The following is a 25,709-nucleotide window of genomic DNA, read 5'->3' on the forward strand; positions in this document are numbered from 1 at the left end:
CAAAGATTTAAAGAATTTTGCAAATATTATCAATTATTTCACAAAGATTTCAATACATCTCTAAGGATTTCATAAAGATTTCAAATATTATGCAAATATTTTTAAAATATTTTAAGGTTTTTCAAGATTTCACAAAGATTTCAAATATTACGCAAATATTAAAATAATATTTTAAGGTTCTTCATGATTTCACAAAGATTTCAATGATTTCCTAAAGATTTCCAACATTTCGCACAGATTTGAAGAATTTCACAAATATTATCAAATATTTCACAAAAATTTCAATAATTCTCTAAGGATTTCACAAAAATTTAAATTATTTCGCGAATATTTTAAGGTCTTTCAAGATTTCGCAAATATTTAAAGAATTTTGCAAATATTATCAAATATTTCACAAAGATTTCAATAACTCTTTAAGGATTTCACAAATATTTCAAATATTATGCAAATATTTTAAAAATATTTTAAGGTTTTTCAAGTTTTCACAAAGATTTCATTGAGTTCCCAAAGATTTCAAACATTTCGCAAAAATTTTAAGAATTTCACAAATATTATAAAATATTTCACAAAGATTAAAAATATTTCGCAAATCTTTTAAAAATATTTTAAAGATTTAACAAAGATTTCAAATATTTCGTAAAGAGTTCGGATATATTTCAAAAATTTCACAAAGATTTGAAACATTTCGCAATGATTTCAAATATTTCGCAAAAAATTTGGATAAATTTATAGTATGTCACAAAGATATCAATGATTTCTCAAAGATTTCAAACATTTCGCAAAGGTTTGAAGAATTTTGCAAATATTATCAAATATTTCACAAAAATTTCAATGATGCTCTAAGGATTTCACAAAGATTTAAAATACATCGCCAATATTTTAAGGTTTTTCAAGATTTCGCAAAGATTTCATAGAGTTCCCAAAGATTTCAAACATTTCACAAAGATTTGAAGAATTTAACAAATATTATCAATGATTTCACAAAGATTTCAATAACTCTCTGTGGATTTCACAAAGATTTCACACACAGGGTTCCGAAAGATTTCAAACATTTCGCAAAGATTTGAAGAATTTCAAAAATATTATCTAATATTTCACAAAGATTTCAATTATAGATTTGAAGAATTTTACAAATATTATCAAATATTTTACAAAGATTCCTATGATTTTCTGAGGATTTGACAAAGGTTTCAAATATTTCACAAAGATTTTGGATAGTTTTAAAACATTTTACATAAACTTGAATGATTTCGCGAAGGTTTCAACAATTTGAAAATTATAAAAAACAATTCAAGAATATTTTCAAAGGATTTCAATGATTTTTCAAAGATTGCAAAGATCTAGTAAAAATTTAGAATATTTCGAGAAGATTTCGAATAAATTTACAATATTTCACAAAGATTTCAATGATATTCCAAAGATTTCACGAAGATTCTGGTTAGATTTAAAAGATTCCACAAAGGCATAATTGATTTCCCAATGATTTCACAAATATTTTAATAATTTTTCACATGTTTCAAAAATATTTCTAATATTTCCAAACATATCAAATATTTCTCGAAGATTCAAACAATTTCACAAAGATTTCAAATATTTTGAAAAGATTTCGGATAGCTTAAAAAGATTTCACTAAGATCTCAAAAATTTTCCGAAGATTTCAACTATTTCAAAAATATATAATATATTTCAAAAATATTTAAATATTTGACTGATTTCCCAAAGATTTCAATCATTTTAAAAATATTATCAAATATTGGAAATATTTCATAAAGACTTCGGATTAAAAAAAATGCACAGGCTTGAATGATTTCTCAAAGATTTCAAGAATTTCACAAATATTTCCAAATATTTAAAAAATATTTTTAATATTTAGAGGGAGGCGTTTGGGGGGGGGGTCGCCCCCTATGCCCCCAAGGTTTCCGCCGCCTCTGAAAAATACAAATAGTAATAAAAAAATCAGGTTTTCTTATTATTGATTGAATTTATTTAAAAAATTTAGATCGAAGTTGATATTCCAAGATGCCATCAATACAGCGAATTACTTTCTTCTGGTGCTGGCCACGAAAGATTGCAGCGATTATTAAAAGCTTGGGTCCGTGATAATCCACATTATGTTTATTGGCAAGGACTTGATTCGCTCACAGCGCCTTTTCTTTACCTCAATTTTAATAACGAAGGTAAAATTTAATACTACTTTAAAAAGGGTAGCCAGATGAATTTTCTACCAAATGGTTGAATTGCCTAAAGGAAAAGATCAATTCACTACAAAAAATACGAATTTTAAACCAAATAATTAAATTTTCAAAACAAAAAGATTAATTTTTGACCAAAAAGAGGAATTTTCTACCAAATAGTGGACTTTTCAAACCAAAAAGAAAAGTTTTCGACCATGAACATTAATTTTGTACCAAAATGGCGATTTTGAAAACAAAAAAGTCGAATCTTCAAACCAAAAGGATGAATTTTCAGTCGAATAGTTGAATTTTCAAAACAAAACGATTAATTTTCTACCGAAAAGATGAATTTTCTAACAAATAATTGAATTTTCAAACCAAAAAGATAAATTTACAACCAGGAACATTAATTTTCTACCAAAATGGCGATTTTAAAACCAAATTGTCAAATCGTCAAACCAAAGGGATAAATTTTCGACCAAATAATTGAATTTTCAAAACAAAAAGATTAATTTTTTACCAAAAAGAGAAATTTTCTACTAAAATTTTGTAAACCAAAAATATGAGTATTCAACGAGGAACTTTAATTCTCTACCAAAAAGACGAATTTTAAATTAAATAGTTATATTTTCACATCAAAAAGATTAATTTTCTACAGAAAAGACGAATTTTTTACCAAATAATTGAATTTTTAAACCAAAAAGAATTTGTAGAATCTTCAATCCAAAAGCATAAATTTTCAACCAAATATTTGAATTTACAAAACAAAAAGATTAATTTTCTACAAAATAATTGAATTTTCAAACCCAAAAGATAAGTTTTCAACCAAGATCATTAATTTTCTAAAAAAATGGCGATTTTAAAACGAAATAGTCGAATCTTCAAACCAGAAGGATAAATTTAAAACCAAAAAGTAGGATTTAAAAAAAAAAGATTAATTTTCTACCAAGAAGAGGAATTTCCTAACAAATAGTTAAATTTTAAACAAAAAAAATGAGTTTTCAAACAGGAACTTTAATTCTCTAGCAAAAAGACGAATTTTAAATTATATAGTTGAATGTTCAAAACAAAAAGATTAATTTTCTACAAAATAATTGAATTTTCAAACCAAAAAGATAAGTTTTCAACCAGGATCATTAATTTTCTAAAAAAAATGGCGATTTTAAAACGAAATAGTCGAATCTTCAAAACAAAAGGATAAATTTAAAACCAAAAAGTAGGATTTTTAAATCAAAAAGATTAATTTTCTACCAAGAAGAGGAATTTCCTAACAAATAGTTGATTTTTGAACCAAAAAGATTAGTTTTCAACCAGAAACATTAATTTTCTACGAAAATGGCGATTTTAAAACCAAGTAGTCGAATTTTCAAACCAAAAAGACGAATTTTAAATTAAATAGTTGAATTTTAAAAACAAAAAGATTAATTTTTTACCGAAAAACGATTTCTCTGCCAAACAATTGAATTTTCACAACAAAAAGATGAGTTTTCAACCAGGAACTTTAATTCTTTAGAAAAAAGACGAATTTTAAATTAAATAGTTGAATTTTCAAGATAAAAAGATTAATTTTCTACCGAAAAGATAAATTCTCTACCAAAAAATTGAATTTTCAAACCAAAAAGATAAGTTTACAACCAGGAACATTAATTTTCTACCAAAAAGACGTATTTTAAATTAAATAGTTATATTTTCAAAACAAAAAAATTAATTTTCTACAGAAAAGACAAATTTTCTGCCAAATAATTGAATTTTTTAAACCAAAAAAATTTGTCGAATCTTCAAACCAAAAGCATGAGTTTTCAAACCAATATTTGAATTTTCAAAACAAAGAGTTTAATTTTCTACCAAATAATTGAATTTTCAAACCAAAAAGATCAGTTTTCAACCAGGAACATTAATTTTCTACCAAAAAGACGAATTTTAAATTATATAGTTATATTTTCAAAACAAAAAAATTAATTTTCTACAGAAAATACGAATTTTCTGCCAAATAATTGAATTTTTTAAACCAAAAAAATTTGTCGAATCTTCAAACCAAAAGCATGAGTTTTCAAACCAATATTTGAATTTTCAAAACAAAGAGTTTAATTTTCTACCAAATAATTGAATTTTCAAACCAAAAAGATCAGTTTTCAACCAGAATCATTAATTTTCTACCGAAATGGGGATTTTAAAATCAAATATTCGAATCTTCAAGCCTGAAGAATAAATTTTTAACCAAATAGTTGAATGTTCAAAACAAAAAGATAAATTTTCTACCAAATAATTGAATTTTCAAAACAAAAAATTAATTTTCTATCAAAAAGAGTAATTTTCTGCCAAACAGTTGAATTTTTAAACCAAAAAGAAGAATTTTCACCAGAACTTTCATTCTCTATCAAAAAGACGAATTTCAAATTAACCCAATATTTGAATTATCAAAACAAAACAAATTAATTTTTTACCAAATAGTTGAATTTTAAACCAAAAAGATGAGTTTTCAACCAGGAACTTTAATTGTCTATCAAAAAGGCGAATATTTAATTAAATAGTTGTATTTTTAAAACAAAAATATTAGTTTTTTACCGAAAAGACGAATTTTTCACCAAATAATTGAATTTTCAAACCAAAAAGATAAGTTTTCGACCAGGAACATTAATTATCTACCCAAATGACGATTTTTAAAACAAAAAAGTCGAATCTTCAAACCAAGACGATGAATTTTCTACCAAATAGTTGAATTTTTAAACCAAAAACATGAATTTTGACCAGGAACTTTAATTTTTTATTAAAAATATGAACTTCCAACGCTTATTTGCTTACATCGCCTTTTCCTTGCCTTTATTTTAAAAACGAAGAAAAAATTTAACACTAGACTAAACAGCACCTAAAATGTTGCAAATATTGTCTTTTCAACTAAAAAGATTAATTTTCTACCAAAAAGATGAATTTTAAAGAAAAAAGTTCAATTTTCAGATTTATTTAAATTCTCAATTTGAAAAATATATAATTTCAACCAAAAAAGATAAATTCTAAACGAAAATTATTATAGTTGATATTTCAATAAAAGAGGACTTTATTTTGTACAAAAAACAATTGAATTCAAACTAAACTGATGAATTTTGAATAAAAGAGTTGATTTTTTAACCAAGAAAGATTTTTCTGTGAAGAAATAACAAAATACCAAACAAATTCTTAAATTTCGATTCAAAAAGATGAATTTTTAACCAGGGAGATTAGTTTTCTGCAAAAAAGATAAACACATGAATTTTCAAGCAAATAGTTCAATTTTCAACTAAAAAAGCAAATAAATTTTCAACACAAAATGGAAAAGTTAAATTGTTTATCAAATTTCTACAAAATGGTTTAATTATCAACACGCAAATATTAACAAAATGGTAATTAAACACAAATAATCAAACCAAAAAGACAAATTTTCAATAAGAGAGAGTTGATTTTTCATCCATTCAACTATTTTGTTAAACATTTATCTTTTTGGGTTGAAAATTTATCCTTTTGGATTGGAAATGCATCATTTGTTCGAAAATTATTCTTTTTTTCGATTGAAATTTCATTTTTTTATAGCGAAAAGTCAACTATTATATTCTACTATTATGTTAAAAGATCCATGTTTTTTAGTTGTAAATTCAAGTGTTTGTTGAAATTTTATATTATCAGATAGAAAATTCGTCTTTTCGGATTCGAAATTATTTTTTTTTTTGGTAGCAAAAGCATCTTGTCTGATTAAAAATAATTTTGTTGTTGAAAATTAAACTGTTTTCTAAAAAATTCGTTTTTTTTTGCCTTGAAAGTTTGTTAAATAGTATTTTGTACTCTTGGTCTTCTTTTTTTGGTTAAAAAGCCTACTATTAAATTTTTGTATACGAATTCAGATCTTTTGGTTAAAAATTCGATATTTAGTTGAAAATTTAATTGTTTTGTTGAAAATTCAATTATTTTGCTGAACAGTGTTGCTGAAAATTCATTACTTTAGTTTTAAGGTTTAACTATTAATTTGAAAATTTCTCTTTTTGGGTTTTAAATTTAAATTTTTTCTAAAACATTGGAATTTTAAAATAGAAAACTCAACTATTTTGTTAAAAATTCATCTCTTCTGCTAGAAAATTCATTTTAAAAACTTCAATTAAAAACGAGAAAGTAGGAATTTTGATTATTAAAAGACTAAATAATGATATTTTTTAATAAATATTGAAGTTCATTTTTAATACTTTAAGAATATTAAACTTAAAAAAATGGAATACGCAACATTTTTGGCCTTGAAACTAAATTTAATCTGTATATATCTAATTTAAAATTGTAAATTAAATGTCTAAATTATATAAATTTCAGCACGAGCCTTCGCTTGCCTCTCAGCCTTCATTCCAAAATATCTCCACAAATTCTTTTTAAAAGACAATTCCCTCGTGATTCAGGAATATCTCGGAAAGTTTTCCCAAGTCATCGCTTTCCATGATCCACAATTAGCAAATCATCTGAAGTCGATAAATTTCGTCCCAGAGTTGTTTGCTATTCCCTGGTTTCTCACGATGTTCTCACGTAAGTTTTTTATTTAAAAAAAAGTTATCTTAATTAACATTTATTTATTAATGTAACTATTTGTTGGAATTTTTTTCTTCTAATTACTTTTTTTTTCAACTAAAAATGTAGCTATTCCAGTTAAATATTTCATAATGTTGAAAATTCATCTCTTTGGTTGAAAAGTAATTTTTTAACTGAAAATGTAACGATTCAATTTTTGTTATTTGAAAATTCATGTTATTTTAAATTCATTTCTTTGATGGAAATTAATCTTCTTGGTTGAAAATTCAAATATTTTAGATAAAGATATTTATCATATTTAGCAGATTTATTTATTATTAGATATTAATTATTTAATAAAAATATTGAATATAAATAATTTAATATTAATAATAATAACTAATTGTAGTATTATTTATTTATTAAATTGGTATTTTTCAGTATAAAATTTAAATATTTTATTGAAAACTCATTTTTTTGGTTTAAAATTAATCTATTTCAGTTTAAGATTCATCCCTTTGATAGAAAATGTATTTATTTGTTTGAAAATTAATTTTTTCTTTGCTGAAAATTAGCTATTTTCAACTGATAATATTACTTTTCTCATTGAACATTCCATCCTTTTAGTTTCAAAATTGATCTCTTCGGCTGAAAATTAATTTTTTTTAAATTCGTGTTTTTTTTTAATTCGTTAAATATAGATAATCAAATATTAATATTTATAAATTCAACTATTTCGTTGAAAATTCGATTTTTCAAAACGAAAATATAAATTTTCTACCAACAAGACGAACATTGAACGAAATAGTTAAATTTTCCAAACAAAAAAATTAATTTTCTACCAAAAGGATAAATTTTTAACCAAATAATTAAGTCTTCAAACCAAAAAGATGAATTTTCAAACCAGGAATATTAATTTTCTGCCAAAAACACGAATTTTAAACCAAACAGTTGAATTTCCAACCGGAAAAAATTAATTTCCAAACCCAAACGTAATAGTTGAATTCTCAGTTAAAAAATAAAATAATTTTCAACCAAGAAGATTAATTTATTGTACCAAAAAGAAGAATTTTCAACCAAACAATTGAAGTTTCAAACCAAAAAGATAAATTTTCTACCATAATGGCGAATTTTAAACCAACTAGTTGAATTTTCCAACAAAAAGGATGATTTTTTCAACCAAATAATTGAATCTTTAAACCAAAAAGATGAATTTTCAAACCAGGAATATTAATTTTCTTCCAAAAACACGAATTTTAAACCAAATAGTTGAATTTCCAACTGGAAAGAATTCATTTTCGTACACAAACGTAATAGTTAAATTTTCAATTTAAATAGTTTTTTAACCAAGAAGATTAATTTTTAAAGTAAAAAGACGAATTTTCAACCAAATTATTCAATTTCAGTCAATTTTAAATAAAAAATAAAAGTTAAATTCTCAGCTAAATTAATTATTCTTTAACTAAAAAAGATGAATTCTTAACCAAAAATGTAATAATTGAAAATAATTGAATTAACCTACTTCAGTTTTAAATTGATTTATTGCTAAATATTAATAATTTAATTGAAAATTATTAATAATTCAATTGAAAAATTAAATATAAATAATAAATAATATTGATAACTAATTATATTATTTATTTTTTTAACTTATATTTTTAGTTTAAAATTAAACTATTTCGTTGAAATTTCGTGTATTCCAATTAAATATTCATCATACTAGTTTAAATTCATCACGTCGATTAAAAATGTAACTGTTTTTTTGAAAATTAAATTGTTCTATGTTGAAAATTCATCTTTTTGGTTAAAAAGTCAAGTATTCCAATGAAATATTCATCATTTTAGTTGAAATTTAAATGTAAATATATTTTTTTTTTGTTGAAAATAAAACTAATCAGATGAACGTTAAACTCTTGTTAAAAATGTACCTTTTTTGTTTAAAATTAATATACTACAGTTAAAAATTCACCATTTTAGTTGAGGATTAATCGCTTTGCCAAAAAATTAGTTTCTTTTTTTGGTGATAAATTAATTTTTGACAGAAAAAAAAAATGTTACATTTTTGTTTGAAAACTGATTTTTTTTAGCTCGAAATTTAACTATTTGGTTGGAAATTCATCCTTTTTAGTTGAAAATCCAACGATTCAGTTGAGGATTCATGTATTTTCTTGAAATTTTTTTTTTTTTTTAGAAAATTAATCATTTTGGTTTAAAGTTCCATTATTTCTTTTTAAACTCTTCCATCTTGTTGAAAATACAATACTTATATTTGAAAAGTTAGGAATTTGAAGGTGTTTCAAATTTATTATGGACTTATTATGGACAAATTCAAGAAATTAAATTTGTTTAATCTCCTGAAATCTTTTGAAATCCTTTCGAACACCGTGACTCATTTGGAAATCTCTCAAAATCCCACAGAACACTTTTAAAACTATGAAATTCCTTAAAATCAGTTTTATATTAAAGCCTTTAAAATCCTTCGGAATGTTTGCAAATATTTTGAAATCTCTTTAATTCTCTTTCAATCTTCAAAATTCCATAAAAATCCCTTATGACCCTTTAAAATCAGCGAAAATTCTTAAAAATCTCTACAAAATGGTTAAAATTCTTGAAATTCAGTGAAAAATTTTGAAACTTCTCACAACATATTAAAATCTTTTAAAATCTATTAAAATTTCTCAAAATCCTTTAAAATCTTTTACAAAATTCGGTTGAAATTCCGTAAAATCATCAAAACCCTTTTAAATCTCATAAAATGCCTAAAAATCTATGCAAATCTCCTTAAATTCCCTAAAAATTTTGTAAATATTCAAAAACTTGAAATATTTTGAAATCCTTTGCAATTTTTTGCGGTGAAAATAATTGTTCTATTGCGTAAAAAAATATAAAAAGGGAGGAGGAGTTCACAAAAATCTTACGAATATTTACAATAGGGGATGAGGGAATCTATGATTTAAAAATTCATCATTAAATAATTAATTGAAGTGCCCTAACAACAACAAAAATGATTTGTTGTAATAATTTTTAAAAATTTTTAGACGTATTTCCTCTTCATAAAATTCTGCACCTGTGGGATAAACTTTTACTCGGGGATTCGTCATTTCCTCTTTTGGTGGGACTTGCAATTCTCAGACAATTGAGAGATTCTTTGCTGACTTCGGGCTTCAATGAATGTATTTTATTATTTTCTGACTTGCCTGAAATTGATATCGAATTATGCGTGAAGGATTCGATGATTATGTACCAGAGGACACCATCCAGTATCACTTATAGAAAACATCAGTTCGATCAAACCAAGGTAAATAAATAAATTAACTAAACCAACAATTTTTTTTATTTTACGGAATTTTATTGATCTGAAAAGACGCAGGGATGTAGAAAATAATGTTGTAAAAGTCAGGGAATTTCTATAACTTTAAATAGCTCTCAAGAGGAATAAATTTGGATTTTTCCATTTTTATTTAAAATTGTTTTATTTTTGTTTTGTTTTTATTACATTTTTTTTTTATTAAAATGAAGTTTTGGGGTGACTCTGAAATAATATTCTTGTTAGCAATTCATTTGCCTTTTACTTATATTTCTTTTTTGCAGTTGCTTCCTTCTGAAGATTATTTTTTTCGTTATAAATTTTATTTTTTGTTTGAAAATTTAACAATTTTGTTAAAAAATAATCCTTGTTGGTCGAAAATTCAACGGTTTCATTGAAAATTCGTTTTTTTTGTTGTAGTAAATTCGTCTTTTTAATTAAAAAATTAATTTCTCCTAGAAAAAATGTCATCTTTCAAATATAAAAGTGCAATTGTTTGGTTGAAAATTCAACTATTTTTTGTTCAACATTTGTCTTTTTAATTTAAAAATTCAACAATTTTAGTATAAATCGCATCTTTCTTGAATAAATGAAGCTGTTTGGTTAAAAATGGAACAATTTTGTTAAAAATGTATCTTTTTGGGCCGAGAATTACAACTATTTCGTAAACAAAAATTACTTATTTAAAATTCATATTTTGGTGTTAAAAAGTCGATTGAAGTCTTTTTTGGATGAAAATTTAACTATTTTTTAAAATTTATCTTTCTATTTAAAAAATTTAACTATTTTAGTAGACATTTTTTTTTGATAAAAATGCAAACGTTTGGTTAAAAGTTGAACAATTTTGTTAAAAAGACATCTTTTTTGGTATAAGATTTAACTGTTTTGTTGAAAATTCCTCCTTTTAGATTAAAAATTCGAATATTTTCTTAGAAAATTTAGTTCTTATTTAAAATCAAGATTTTCAAGATTGAATCAAGATTGTCGTAAAAAAATTGATTTTTATAAAATTCATATATTGGTGATATAAAGTTGATTGAAATCTTGTTTTGGATTAAAATTTAATTATTTTGTTTCTAATTTCTATTTCTAATTTAAAAAATAATTTACTTTAGTAGAAATTTCATCCTTTTCGGAGAAAAATGCAAAAGTTTGGTTAAAAATGCAAAAATTTGGTTAAAAAGTAACCCTTTTTGGTTGAAAATTTAACTGTTTTTTTTTTTTTTTTTTTTGAAAATTCGTCTTTTTGGGTTGAATATTCAAGTATATTCGTAGAATATTTCCTTTTTATACAAAACTTAAATTTTGATGTTGTAGAGTAAAACTCAAATCTTTTCTGGCTGAAAATTCTACTCTTTTTTGTTAAAAATTTGTCTTCTTAATTAAAAAATTCACCTATTTTAGTATAAATTGCATCTTTCTGGGATAAATGAAACTGTTTGATTAAAAATCGAACAATTCGGTTAAAAAGTCATTTTTTTGGTTGAAAATTTAACCGTTTTGTTGAAAATTCCTCTTTTTGGATTGAAAATTCGAATATTTTCTTAGAAAATTTACTTCTTATTTAAAGCCAATAATTCTATGTTTAAAAATCCAACTGATATATTTTTTGAACGAAAGTTCAATTACTTTTGAAAATTTGTGTTAAAAAGTCTATTGAAATCTTTTTTGGATTAAAATTTAACTTTTTTAAAAATTTCTCTTTCTAATTAAAAAATTTATCTATTTTAGTAGAAATTTCACCTTTTTTGGATAAAAATGCAAACGTTGGGTGAAAAATACAGCAATTTTGTGAAAAAGAGTTCCTTTTAAGTCGATAATATTCAACTATTTAGTAGGAAATTTACTTCGTGTTTGAAACTCACATTTTTATGCCGAAAAGTCCAATTAAAATTTGGTTTGAATGAAAATTCAAATTTTTTTTATTTGAAAGTTGTCTTTTTGATTTAAAAATCCATATGTATTAATAGAAATTTTATCTTTCTGTTCATAAAAATGCAACTGTTTGGTAAAAAATTAATCTTTTTTGCTGAAATATCATATTTCCTGGTTGAAAATTCATCTCCTTGGTTAAAAGTTTAAATACCTTTAATTAAAAACATAATTATTTTGTTGAAAATTAATTTTTTGCTGAAAATTCATATTTTCTGGTTGAAAATTAAAATTTTTATACAGAAAATTCGTCCTTTGGCTTGACAATTTAGGTGAACTTTTTTTTCTTCCGTAACATTCAATTTTTATTTGTTGGAAATTCGAATTATTTATTTTAAAATTAAATTTCATATTTTTTAGTTGAAGAATATCAAGGAATAAAATTTGTTAATGACAATTAATTTTTTTAAATTCAAGTATCTTGATAAAAAGTCATCTTTTATGATCTAAAAGTATCAATTTCTGTTTAAAATAAATAAATAGATTTGAAATTATTCCATTGTATCTAAAATATTGCTTTATTTAGTTTGTAAAGGATCCTATATTAAAAATATTACAACATTAAAATGCTGGTATCTGAATAATTGAAAATAACTTTAATAAGAAAATCCAACTATATTTTTGGGTAAAAGTTTATTTTTTTATTGAAAAGGCTACTATTATATTTTTGGCTCGGAATTCATCTACTTTGATTTAAAAATTAATTATTTCGTTTAAAATGCAACTATATTTTTAAAAAGTCATTTTTTAAATTAAAAATTTAACTATTTCATTAAAAATTTTTTTTTTAATTGAAGGTTCATCTCTTTAGTTAAAAATCTAACTATTCTTATAAAAATTCGTTTTAAGTTTTGTTGAAAATAAATGGTTTAAACTGACGATAAAACTATTCCATTTTTGGTTGAAAATTAATCCTTTTTATTAAAAATGCAATTGTGTGATTAAAATATCAACTATTAAATACTTCTTTGAGAATTCATTTTTTTTTCGTTGAAAAGTTGATTATTTGTCTTAAAGTTGAACAGTTTGGTGAACAAATTATTTTTTTATTAAGGATTGATAATTAAAGTAAAATATTTAACCATTAGCCTTGAAATGAATTTTTATGTTAAAAATTGTACTATTTTATAGAAAATTAAAATATTTGGTTGAAAACTTTATTTTTTTGGTTGAAAAATCATATTTTTGGGTTGAAAATTCAATTTTTTCGAAGTAAAAAATTCATCTTTTTGGTCAAAAATATAATAATTTATTGAAAATTTAAATATATTCTAAAAAATTGGCCGTTTTGGCTTGAAAATTCTAATATTTGATTTAATTTTAATTTTTTTCATTTGAAAATTCGACCATTTGATTGAAAATTCAAATCAATTAAACTTTTTTGTTACAAATCTAATTATTTTTTGAAAATCATTTTTGGTCGAAAAGTCATTGTTCTTGGTGAAAAATTCGTCTTTTTGGTTGAAGATTTGAAAATTTGGTTTAAAATTTTTTTTGTTCAAATTAATTCTTATGTAAAAATTTTAAAATTCCATTTTTGGTTGAAACTCTCTTCTGTATATTGTTTAAATTAAAAATTAAAAAAATTAGCAGAAAATTAATGTATTTTGTTAACAAGTCGCATTTTAAAAATAAAAATGATTTTTTTAAATTAATATTTTTGCATTAAAAATGATCTTTTTTGTCAAAACTTATATTTAAAAAAAAATTCATTTTTTTGTTTTAAAAGTCCACTGTTTTCCAAAAATTGCGACTTCAGGTTAAAAACTTTACTGTTTTGTTGAAAAATCATCTTTCTTGGTTGAAAATGAACGTTTTTCGTGAAAATTTAACTGGCTTCTAAGACAATGCAATACAATTAAAAAATTTTTTGTTAGAAATCTAATTGTTTTTGGAAAATTGTACTATTTTGTTAAAGACATCATTTTTGGTTGGAAATTCAACTATGTTGTTCAAAATTCATCCTTTTGGGTTGAAAATTCATATTTTTTATTGAAAATTTAACAATTTTCTTGGCAATTCATTTTTTTCTTCAAATTTTTTTTTCAGGGTATAAAGTAAATCCTATTTATTGAAAATTAAACTTTTTGGTTGAGAATTAAACTATCTTGTTAAAAATTAATCTTTTTTTAATAAAAATAATCTATGTTTTAAAAATCTCATATTTTTCGATTTAAAGATCGACTTCTTTAAAAAATATTCGACTTTTTAGCTTTAAAAATCTACTCTTTTGTTGAAAAATCATCTTTCTTGGTAGAAAAGTCGTTTTGTCTTAAAAATTCAAATATTTCATTGAATTTTAATCATCCGTCTTGGTTGAAAATTTATCTTTCTTGATTGAAAATTAACTTTTTTATTAGAAATTCAATTGCTTTCGAAAAGTTTGTCTTTTTGGTTTACAAATTTTACTATTTGGTTAAATCTTTAACTATTTTTTGAAAAACTCGTCTCTTTTACAGGAAAGTTAATCTATTTTGTTATTAATGAATTGTTTGGTAGATTTTTTTTTAAATTCGTCTTTTTGCGTTAAAAATTAATTTCTTTGGTTAGAGCAAATTTTTTGCTTGAAAATTGAACTGCAAGAAATTTAATTTTCTTTTTAAAATTAGGCTGCGAACTGGAACGAACCCGAACCAGGAACGGAAAAAATACCCAGAATCAGTCTAGAAGATTTTTTGAAATTACTCGACGAGAGTCCGGATAAATTAATAGTTGTCGATATTCGCAGCAAAACGCAGTGAGAAAAATTCTTTTCTTTTCATTTTCAAACGAGTTGTGAAAAATTCTTTTGAAATTAAATTTTCTTTCCCAGATTTGACAGAGGATCTGTAATGGGGAGCATAAATATTCCTTTCACAAGCGTCCAGCTTTCGCAGACAAATTTGGAAAACTTAGGACCACAAGCGAGACCACTCGCAGAAAATAAAGACAGTATAGTCGTGATAATTAGCCCCAATGATCAAAACAACGCACTCGTAAGTTTCTTTTTTATTTTTAAAATTGGAGGATCAAAAAAATAATTTTAATTTAAAAGTCTAATATTATATTTTTAATTCAGAATTGTTATAAAATTAATTTTTTTATGTGTAAATTTAAGTATTCAATTTTAGGTTGAACATTGATCGCTCTTAGTTAAAAATTCAACTATTAAGTTTTTCAGCAAGAATTAATTTTTTTTTTTAATTTCTTTTTTTTTCTTTGGTTGAAAAATTAATTTTTTAAATTGTCAATTTAACTATTCGATTTTTGATTGAAAGTTTTGAGTTAAAAATTCAACCATTAAATTATCCATTGAGAATATATATTTTTTGGTTCAAAATTGAAATTCTTTCTTAAAAATTAATTTTTTATCTTAGATTGCACTAATTTATTAAAAACATTTTTTCCTGAAAAATGAATTTTTTAAATTATAATTTTAACTATTCGATTTTTGATTGAAAATTGATCGTTTTTATTTAAAAATTCAATTATTAAATTATCGATTGAGAATTTACATTTTTTGGCAGAAAATTCAACTATTCGGTTGAAATTTGAAAATCTTTCTTAAAAATTAATTTTTTTCTTTAAGATTGTGGATTTTGGTTAAAAAATTTTTTTTAGGTTACAAAATTAATTTTTTTAATTCATAAATTTAACTATTTAATTTTCGGTTGAAAATTGGCGTTTTTAGTTAAAAGTTCAACTACTAAATTTTTTATTTGAGAATTTATACTTTTTGGTTAAAAAATCAACTGCTTGGTTAAAAGTTGAAACACTTTGTTCAAATTAATTTTTTTGGATTCAGGTTACACTATTTTATTCAAAATTATTTTTTTTGTCTTAAAAAATTAATTTTTTAAAACTTCTTTGTGAAAAATTAAAAATTGTTTGGTTTAAGATTGCACAATTTTTTTGAAATTTGTTTTTTTTTCGGTTGAAAATTAATTTTTTTAATTCAACTGCTTGGTTTAAATTTGAAATTCTTTACTAAAAATTGATTTGTTTGGTTTAAAAGTGCACAGTTTTGTTGAAAATTGTTTTTTTTTCGGTTGAAAATTAATTGTTTAATTTATAAATGTAAGAATTCCATTTTGTATGGAAAATTGATAGTTTTGAGTTAAAAATTCAACTGCTTTGTTCAAAATTGGTATTCTTTGTTAAAAATTAATTTTTTTATCTCAGATTGCACCAATTTTTTTAACAAATTTTTTTCCTGAAAAATGAATTTATTTAATTATAATTTTAACTTTTCGATTTTTGATTGAAAATTGATCGTTCTGATTTAAAAATTCAAATATTAAATTTTTTAATTGAGAATTTATACTTTTTGGTTCAAAAATCAATTGTTTGGTTAAAATTTTAAATTCAATTTTTTGGTTTCAGATTACACTATTTTGTTCAAATTCTTGTTTTTTGTCTTAAAAAAATAAGTTTTTTTGTGAAATTCTTTATTAAAAATTAATTTTTATGGTTTAAGATTGTACAATTTTGTTGAAAATTGTTTTTTTTTCGGCTGAAAATTAATTTTTTAAATTGTAAATTTAAGTATTCCATTTTTGATTGAAAATTGATAGTTTTTAGTTGAAAATCGAACTACTTGATTTAAAGTTGAACTATTTGGTTAAAAATTGATTTTTTTCAATCCTTCTTTTTTGGGTCGGAAATAAAAAATTTTTGTTAAATATTTATCTTTTTCTTTTAAAAATTTAACTACGTGGTTTAAAGTTGAATTAATTTATTACAAATTATTTTTTTTTTAATGTTTGATTTGATTGAGGCATTAACTTTTACATTTTTTGTTAATAATTGATATTTTTTGTCTGAAGCTTAATTTTTTTGGTAGAAAATGCACAAATTTTGATAAAAATTATTTTTTTTTGTTATTGAAAATTAACTGTTTAACTGTAAATTTGATTGTTCCAGTTTTTGTACAAAATTGATCTTTTTTTTAAATTTTGTTTTAAAATGAATATCTTTTGATCAAAATTACATGATTTTTTTTGTTAAAAATGCAAATGTTTAAATTAAATGAATCGGTTTTTATTGAGAATTTTATTACTTTGATTAACATTTATTCTGTTTTTGGTTGTCAATTAATTTTTCGAATTGGAAATTACATTATTCGGTTTTTGATGGAAGATTGAACTCTTGTGTTGAAAATTAAATTTTTGTAAACGCAACTATTTGGTTAAAAATGTATGCACTTTTTGGTAAAATCGTCTTGTTTGGTAAAAATTTAACATTTCCGATTCAAACTTCAATTAGTATGATAAAAATTCGCCTTTTTTAGTCAAAAATTCTACTATTTGGTTGAAGGTTAAACTATTTCGTTAAAAAACCTTGTTTTTTTAATATAAAATTAATTTTCTTAATTGAAAATTTAACTAATTTATTTCTGGCTAAAATTTTTTCGGTTTAATTTGAAAATTCATCTATTGAATACTTAATTCAGAATTCATCTTTTTTGGTTGTAAGTTAAACTATTTAGTTGAAAATTGAGCTTTTTTAAGAATTAATTTTATTCGTTAAAAATTGAAATTTTTTGTTGAAAATTTATATTTTTCTTTTGACCAAAGTTCATGATTTTTAGTTGATAATTCAACTATTTGGTTGAAAATTTATGAATTTTGTTTTAAAATTCGTCTTTTTGGTAGAAAATTGATATTTTTGGTTCAAGATTTATCTTTTCAAGCCAATAATTTAATTAATAGGCTTAAAGTTAAAATACTTGCTTAAAAATGATTTTTTTTTAGTTGAAGAGTTCAATATTTTGCTGAATATTTGTCGCTTTTTTCGTTGTAAATTTATTTTTTTCAGTGAAAATATAACTATTTGATTTTTGATAAAAAACTATCTTTTTTAGTTAAAAATTCCACTTCTTCATTTAAAGTTTAAAGTTTGATTAAAATTTAATGTTTTTTGGTTTAAAATTTAACTATTTTAATTAAATTAATCAGGTTTTGTTGATTATTTTACTATTTTGTTCAATATTTATTCGTTTTTTTTGCAATTTAATTTTTTTACTGAAAATCAATTAATTCTATTTTTTGTAGAAAAATAATCTTCTTTAGTTAAAAATTCAAAAACCTGATTTAAATTTCAACTATTTTGTTAAACATTAGTTTCCTTAATTGAAGATTTAGCCGTTCGGTTGAAAATGTAAATATTTTTTCGAAAATTCGTTTATTTTTGTGGTTGAAAATCAATTTTATATACTGAAAAAATGTAACTGTTCCAGTTTTCGTAGAAAATTTTTCTTGATAAGTTGAAAATTCTTCTTTCTGCTTTGAAAATTCATCTCTTTTGGCCGTAATTTAATTTTTTAATCAAACTGCAAAGGTTCGATTAAAATTATTCCGTTTCAGTTGATGATTTTACTATTTTGTTGAACACATTTTGTTTGCAAATTAATTTAAACAATTTTTAATGAAACTATTCGATTATTTTCTTGAAAATTTGTCTTTTTTGGTTGAAAATTTTATTACTTGGTTTAAAGTTAAACTATAGTGTTGAAAATTAATGAAAAATTAATCATTTTAGTTAAAAATTTATCTCTGTGGTTAGAAATTTAACTATTTTCTTGAAAATGCGTTTTTATGTTGTTGTTGAATTCAGCTATTATTAACTTAAATTAAAATAATAAAAATATTTTTCGGTTAAAACATCATCTACTATATTTTTCATCAAAAATTCATATTTTTTTTTACTTAAAATTTATCTCTGGTTGAAAATTTGATTATTTTTTTGTGAATTCGTTTATTTTTTGTTGTTCAAAATTAACTTTTTTAAATGATTGATTCAAATTAATCGTTTATGGTTGAGGATTTCATTATTTCCTTGAATATTTATTTACAGATTAATTTTTCTGATTAAAAAATGAGCTATTCTTTTTTTTGTGTGGAAAAGTAATCTTTTTTAGTTGAAAATTAACTTTTTTATGCTGAATTCTACTGTTTTTGATTTAAAATTAAAATTTTTTCGGTATAATGTCAGAACTACTAAATTTTTCCCCCTGAATTAATCTTGCTTATTTGAAAATTTATCTCTGGTTGAAAATTTAACTATATTGTTGTAAATTCGTGTATTTTTTGTTAGAAAATTAATTTTTTTTCGCTGATATTTCAACTGACGAAAATCTGACTTTTGCTAATTCGCAAAAACTTTCTCTTAAACATTATCTTCTTAGTTATAAATTTTATTGTTGCAAATTCGATTGTTCGTTATAAATTCGTTTTGGGTTGATAATTCAAATCTTTTCGTAGAATATTAATCTTTTGTTTTAAATTTATATTTTGTTGCTGATTAGTTAAATGAATTTTTTTTTGGATGAAAACAATTTGATCTGAAAATTCACCTTTTTTATTTAAAAGTTTATCTTTTTTAGTAGAAATATTTCATCTTTATTGAATAAAATTGCTACTAAACTGATGAATATTAAACCAAAATTTAATTTTTTTAATTTTAGCTCAACTTCAAATCAAGTAGTTGAATATCGAACTTAAAAAATTTTCAATTGAATAGATAAATTTCCGAATAAATGATCAATCTTCAACCTAAATAATTATTTTTAATAAAGTAATCCAACTTTAAATCGAGTAGTTGGATTTTCAACTAAAAAGGATATTTTTCACCAAAAAGATTAAATTCCAATCGACGAAAGAAGAAATTTTTAACAAAATAATTAAATGCACAACTTAAAATGATTATTTAAAAAAATCATTTTATGTTGTTGTTGAAGATTTATATTTTTAGTAGAAAATTCATCTGTTTGGTTAAAATTTTGGATATTTTGTTGAAAATTAATCTTTTTAATTGAAAATTGAATTACTTGGTTAAAACTTAAACTACATTGTTAAAAAATTATTTTTTTGATTGGAAACTTACGGCAATCTGTTTTAGTTAAAAATTCTCCTTTTTTGGTGAAAAAATGTAATTTTCTTAATTTGAAATTTCATTTTTGTTGGGTAAAAATGCATCAGTTTCGTGGAAAATTAATTTTTTACTGAAAAGTCATATTTTTTGGTTGAAAATTTAATTTTTGTAGAAAAAATTCTTCTTGTAGTTTACAGACTCAACAATTTAGATAACCATTAATATCTTTTTTGAGTAAGAAATCTTTATTTGTTAAAACTGTTCTGTTTATGGTTGAAAATTTATTTTTTTGGTGTAAACTTAACTATTTTATTTTTGGTGTAAAATTCATCTTTTTCTTCGAAAAAAGAACTATGTGGTGAATTATTTTTTTCAATAAAATTATTATTTTAAAAATATGTTTTATTTGGCTAAATTTTAATTTTTTTAACTAAAAATGTAACTGTTCTGTTTCAAGTTGAAAATTTATATTTTATAGTTAAAAGTTTAACTACTTGTTTTTTAAACTCATCTACTTTGTTGAAAATTTAAATATTTGGTTGAAAACTTGTTTTATTTGGTAGAAAAATGGTTTTTTCTTTTAATAAAAATTAAATTTTTTAACTACAAATCTAATTATTCAATTTTTGGTTAAAAAGTTATCTTTTTGAGTTGAATATTCGTCTTTTTTATAGAAACTTAATCTTTTTGGTTAAAGATTCATCTGTTTGGTTGAAAATTGAACTATTTAGTTTAAAGTTATGTTGTTTTTTCTGTGAAAATTTATTTTACGACTGAAAATTTAACTCTTTTATTTTTGGATGAAAATTCATCTTTTTTTTAATGAAAATGTACGTATTTTGTTAAAAATTCGTCGCTTAAAAAAATGTATTTTTTGTTTCATTAAAAATTTAACTGTTTAGTGAAAAAGCCTTCATTGTTAAAAATTAATTTTTCAACTGAAAACGAAACTTTTTCAATTTTTTCAAGATCGATCTTTTTGGCTGAAAATTCTCCTTTTTTGGTAAAAAATTTAATTTTCTTGCTTTGAAATTTCATTTTTGTTGGGTAAAAATGCATCAATATCGTGGAAAATTAATTTTTGTATGAAGTCATATTTTGTGTTTAAAAATTAATTTTTTTAGAGATAATTCGTCCTTTGGCTTGAAGATTCAACAATTTAGACAAAATTTTATTTAGTTTTCGAGTGAAAAATCTTTATTTGTTAAAATTGTTCTGTTGTTGAAAATATTTTTTTTGTGCAAAATTAACTATTCTATTTTTGGTATAAAATTAATCTTTTTTGTTGAAAATATAACTATTTGGTTAAAAATTAATTTTTTGGTTTAAAAATTATAATACTTGGTTTAAAATGTGTTTTGTTTCGTTAAATTTTAATTTTTTTAACTGCAAATGTAAGTGTTCTGTTTTAAGTTGAAAATTGATCTTTTTTAGTTGAAATTTCCACTGATAAGTTGAAAAGTCATCTAATTTGTTGAAAATTTAAATATTTTGTTGAAAGCGTCTTTAAAAGAAATTAATTCGTTTAACTAAAAATTTAATTAGTTTATTTTTGGTTCAAAATTTACTTTTTCAGTTCAATATTCGTCTTTTTTTTATAGAAAATTAATATTTTTGGTTAAAAATTCATCTGTTTGGTTGAAAATTGAACTATTTTGTTTAAAATTGTATTGCTTTTTTGTGGAAATTTATTTTTCAACTGAAAAATTTAACTATTCTATTTTTTGAGGAAAATTAATATTTTTAAATGAACACACACGCATTTTGTTGAAAATTTGTCGTTTTAAATAAAAAATTGATCTTTTTTATTAAAAATTTGACTGTTTAGTGAAAAAGCCGTTTTTATATAAAATTAATTTTTTAACTGAAAACGTAACTTTTCCAATTTTCTAAAGATTTTTTTTCTTTGAAATTTATCCTTTTTGGCGAAAAAAAAAAAATAATTTTCTTGCTTTGAAGTTTCATTTTTGTTGGGTAAAAATGCATCATTTTCGTGGTAAATTAATTTTTCTATGAAGTCATATTTTTTGTTTGAAAAATTTTTTTTGTGCAAACTGAATTATTCTATTTTTGGATGAAAATTTATCTTTTTTCAGCTGAAAGTATACGTATTTTTGGTAAAAATGGCCTTTCACGTATAGAAATCATCTTTTTTATTGAAAATAGAGCTATTTGTTTAAAATGATTTTTTTTTGTTAAAAAATAAAATATTTTGTTGAAAACATGTTTTATTTGGTTAATTTTTAATCTTTTTAACTGAAAATGTAACCGTTCTGTTTTAAGTTGAAAATTAATTTTTTAAACTAAAAATGTAATTAGTCTATTTTTGGTTCAGAAATGATCTTTTTGAGTTGAATATTCGACTTCTTATAGAAACTTAATATTTGTTGTTAAAAATTCATGTGTTTGGTTGAAAATTGAACTATTTTGTTTAAAAATATGTTGGTTTTTTGTGCAAATTTATTTTTCAACTGAAAATTTATCTATTCTATTTTTGGATGCAAATTCATCTTTCATTAAATGAAAATTCACGTATTTGGTTGACAATTTATCGTTGTGAATAAAAAATGTATCTTTTTTATTGAAAATCTAACTGTTTAGTGAAAAAGCCTTTTTTATTTAAAATTAATTTCTTAACTGAAAACGTAACATTTCCAATTTTTTAAAGATTTTTTGTTGTTGAAAATTATCCTTTTTGGCAACAAAAAAATAATTTTCTTGCTTTGAAATTTCATTTTTGTTAGGTACAAATGCATCAGTTTCGTGGAAAATTAATTTTTTACTGAAAAGTCTTATTTTTTGGCTGAAAATTTAATTCTTGTAGAAAAAATTCTTCTTTTAGCTTGAAGGTTCAACAATGTAGATAAAAATCAATATCTCTTTTAAGTGAAAAATCTTTATTTGTTGAAACTGTTCTGTTTTTGGTTAAAAATGTATTTTTTCAGTAAAAACTGAATTATTCTATTTTTGGATGAATATGTATTTTTTTACCTGAAAGTATACGTAATTTGTTAAAAAAAATGGCCTTTTACGTATAAAATTCATCGTTTTTGTTAAAAATAGAACTATGAACTATTTGGTTCAAAATTGTTTTTTTTACATTATAGTATTTTGTTGAAAATGTGTGTTTTTTTAAATTAAATTTCAATTTTTTAACTGTAAATCTAAGTGTTCTGTTTTAAGTTGAAAATTTATCTTTTTTTTTGTTAAAAGTTCCACTGCTTGGTTGAAAAATCATTTCCTTTGTTGAAAATTCATCTCATTTGTTGAAAATTTAAATATTTGGTTAAAAAATGTTTTATTTTTAAATAAAAATTAATTTTTTAACTAAAAATTTGATTAGTGTATTTTTGGTGCAAAAGTTATCTTTTTGAGTTGAATATTCTTCTTTTTTATATAAACTTAATCTTTTTGATTAAAAATTCATCTATTTGGTTGAAAATTGAACTATTTTATTTTAAATTGTGTTGCTTTTTTTTTTGAAAATTTATTTTATAACTGAAAATTAAAGTATTCTCCTTTTTTTTATAAAACAAAATAATTTTCTTGATCTGAAATTTCATTTTTGTTGTGTAACATGCATCAATTTCGTGGAAAATTAATTTTTCTATGAAGTCATACTTTTTAATTCGTCTTTTTTGTTTTAAAATTATTTAAAAAAATAAATGTTATCTTTTTTATTGAAATAAAAACCATGATACTTTTTTTAATGAGAATTTATCTTTTTAAATTGAAAACTCAACTATTATGTTAAAAATTTAATTATATTGTAGAAAATACATTTTTCTCTTTAAAATAAATTAATAAATTAGAAATTTTTACATTTTTATCTGAAATACTGTTTTATTTCGTTTATAAAAGATTCCATGTTAAAATTATTACAAGAATAATTCGTTATTCAATCTGAGTACGGCCCCTATTACATTATAAATCCAGAGCCTAAAATTCCATGCAATAATTTTCTAAAATTTTCAGTTTGCCGATTATCTCATAAGCTGCCGAGTTGCTGGGATTTGTTCCCTTCAAGGTGGAATTTACGCCCTCAGATCGAAATCTCCCAACATTTTAATCTCGTCGCGCTAAATATAATTTTTCTACATAAATTGTATATAGGAAATAATATGTAGATAAATTAGATTTATATATTTGATAAATATATAACTGTAAATGATTTTTAATAAAAAAATTAAATTTAACTTCTCTATCGATTCGAGTCTCAGGTTGCCAAGGCAACAAAATGAAAACATTGCCAGTCCCCCCAGAGTCGCGCCCACCGAACCTCAAAACTTTGATCATATCCTCATGAAAATAAAAATCCTCACACAATGGAGTCGAATCTTTCACCCGATTTTCGAAAATGGATAAGAAAATGTCTCTCCGAGGAATTCAAGGAAACGATCGACCGGAAGTTGGAAACGGACAACTCGATCGAAGTGGCCCAAAGAATCATCGACTCCCAGGAGATGACGGATCTCCTGAAATTTATAAAAACGACCCTAAGTGAGCAAAAATCTCGACCTGGATCAGCATTTCCGAATTCGAGGCCAAACACCTCGATTTCCTGTGTCAGTGATTTTTCCGGAGACGAGTGGCTTTCCCCAAAAGGCACTACTGATCGCTACAGCCTCCTGGTGGATAAAATCGATCAGAATAATCCAGTTCATGTTCGATTAGCCGGATACGAAGCGCTTTTGAGAAGCGAATTGAGCGGGATTTTCAGCATCAGATCTTGGGAGGATTTTTTAAAAACTCTCCGAGATGGAATCGGGGACGAGAGTCGACCAGTTTTTGAAGCGAGTTTACAGCTTCATGCGAAACTTTTGAGTTCTCAGCAACCTTTCGAAATTTATCTGAACCTGATGAGGGCTTTTAATGAACAGTATGAGTCTAGAAAAATCCAAGATGTCCTGCCAACTGTCATTTCCGGGGTGAATTTTAAAATCTTCTTGCACGAGAAATTAATTAGAATTATGCAGTTGATTCTTCGGCATCAGGAGGAAGTTTTAAGGGGAATTCGAGGCGCTGATAAGAATTTGGATGATATGATTGAACAGTTTGTGGTGTTCCTGAGTTCAGGAAATTTGGGAAGTGCAGTTCTTCAGGTAGGAAATTATTATTTAATATTTATTTATTTAATATTAATATATAATAACTCTGAGATTTTCAAAAAAAAAAAAGTGGATGGATTTTTAAATTAAAAAGATGGATTTTGCAATTAAAAAAGATCAATTTGATTCAGAAACTGAAATCAGACTGGAATAGTTAAATTTTTTATTTAGAAATATAAATTTCATCAATAAGAATTAATTTTTGAGAAAGTTTTTCAACTTTAAACCAATTAGTTAAATTTATAACTAAAAAAATCCTAATTTTATTAATATTGTAAAAAATATTATTAAAAAAAGTTAAATTTTCAACTAAAGAGATGAATTTTCGAATAAAATTATCTATCTGCAACAAAAAAATAATTAATTTTTAATAAAATAATTCAACCTTAAATCAAGTAGAGGAATTTTTTAAATGAAAAAGACGAATTTTGCAATTAAAAAAGATCAATTATCAGGCTGGAATAGTTAAATTTTTAATTAAAAATATAATTTTCATCCAAAAGAATTGATTTTGGAGAAAGTGGTTCAACTTTAAACCAATTAGTTAAATTTATAACTAAAAAAATCCTAATTTTATTAATAATGTAAAAAATATCAATAAAAAAAGTTAAATTTTCAACTAAAGAGATGAATTTTCGACTAAAATTGTCTATCCTCAAACCAAAAAATTAATTTTTAAGAAAGTAATTCAACTTTAAATAAAATAGATGAATTTTTTAAATTAAAAAGACGAATTTTGCAATTAAAAAAGATCAATTATTAGACTAGAATAGTTAAATTTTAATTTAGAAATATGAATTTCATCCAAAAGAATTAATT

The 25,709-nt window shown here is 22.7% G+C and overlaps 2 protein-coding genes across 2 annotated transcripts in view; both read left to right on the top strand.

The window, feature by feature from the left end:
- Positions 1 to 23,960, top strand: part of LOC117173404 (TBC domain-containing protein kinase-like protein) — a 35,285-nt gene extending 11,325 nt beyond the window's left edge. The window contains exons 8-13 of the mRNA XM_033361949.1: positions 2,000 to 2,177; positions 6,504 to 6,710; positions 9,731 to 9,990; positions 14,541 to 14,668; positions 14,744 to 14,906; positions 23,758 to 23,960. Coding sequence (XP_033217840.1) covers positions 2,000 to 2,177; positions 6,504 to 6,710; positions 9,731 to 9,990; positions 14,541 to 14,668; positions 14,744 to 14,906; positions 23,758 to 23,865 — 1,044 coding nt within the window. The 3' untranslated portion in view covers positions 23,866 to 23,960. The remainder of the gene's footprint in view (positions 1 to 1,999; positions 2,178 to 6,503; positions 6,711 to 9,730; positions 9,991 to 14,540; positions 14,669 to 14,743; positions 14,907 to 23,757) is intronic.
- Positions 23,961 to 24,067: 107 nt separating this feature from the next.
- Positions 24,068 to 25,709, top strand: part of LOC117172503 (protein broad-minded-like) — a 38,252-nt gene continuing 36,610 nt past the window's right edge. Inside the window, exon 1 of the mRNA XM_033360510.1 lies at positions 24,068 to 24,884. Coding sequence (XP_033216401.1) covers positions 24,108 to 24,884 — 777 coding nt within the window. The 5' untranslated portion in view covers positions 24,068 to 24,107. The remainder of the gene's footprint in view (positions 24,885 to 25,709) is intronic.

The sequence above is a fragment of the Belonocnema kinseyi genome, chromosome 5 (genome assembly GCF_010883055.1).
Source record: "Belonocnema kinseyi isolate 2016_QV_RU_SX_M_011 chromosome 5, B_treatae_v1, whole genome shotgun sequence".
Taxonomy (NCBI): Eukaryota; Metazoa; Arthropoda; class Insecta; order Hymenoptera; family Cynipidae; genus Belonocnema; species Belonocnema kinseyi.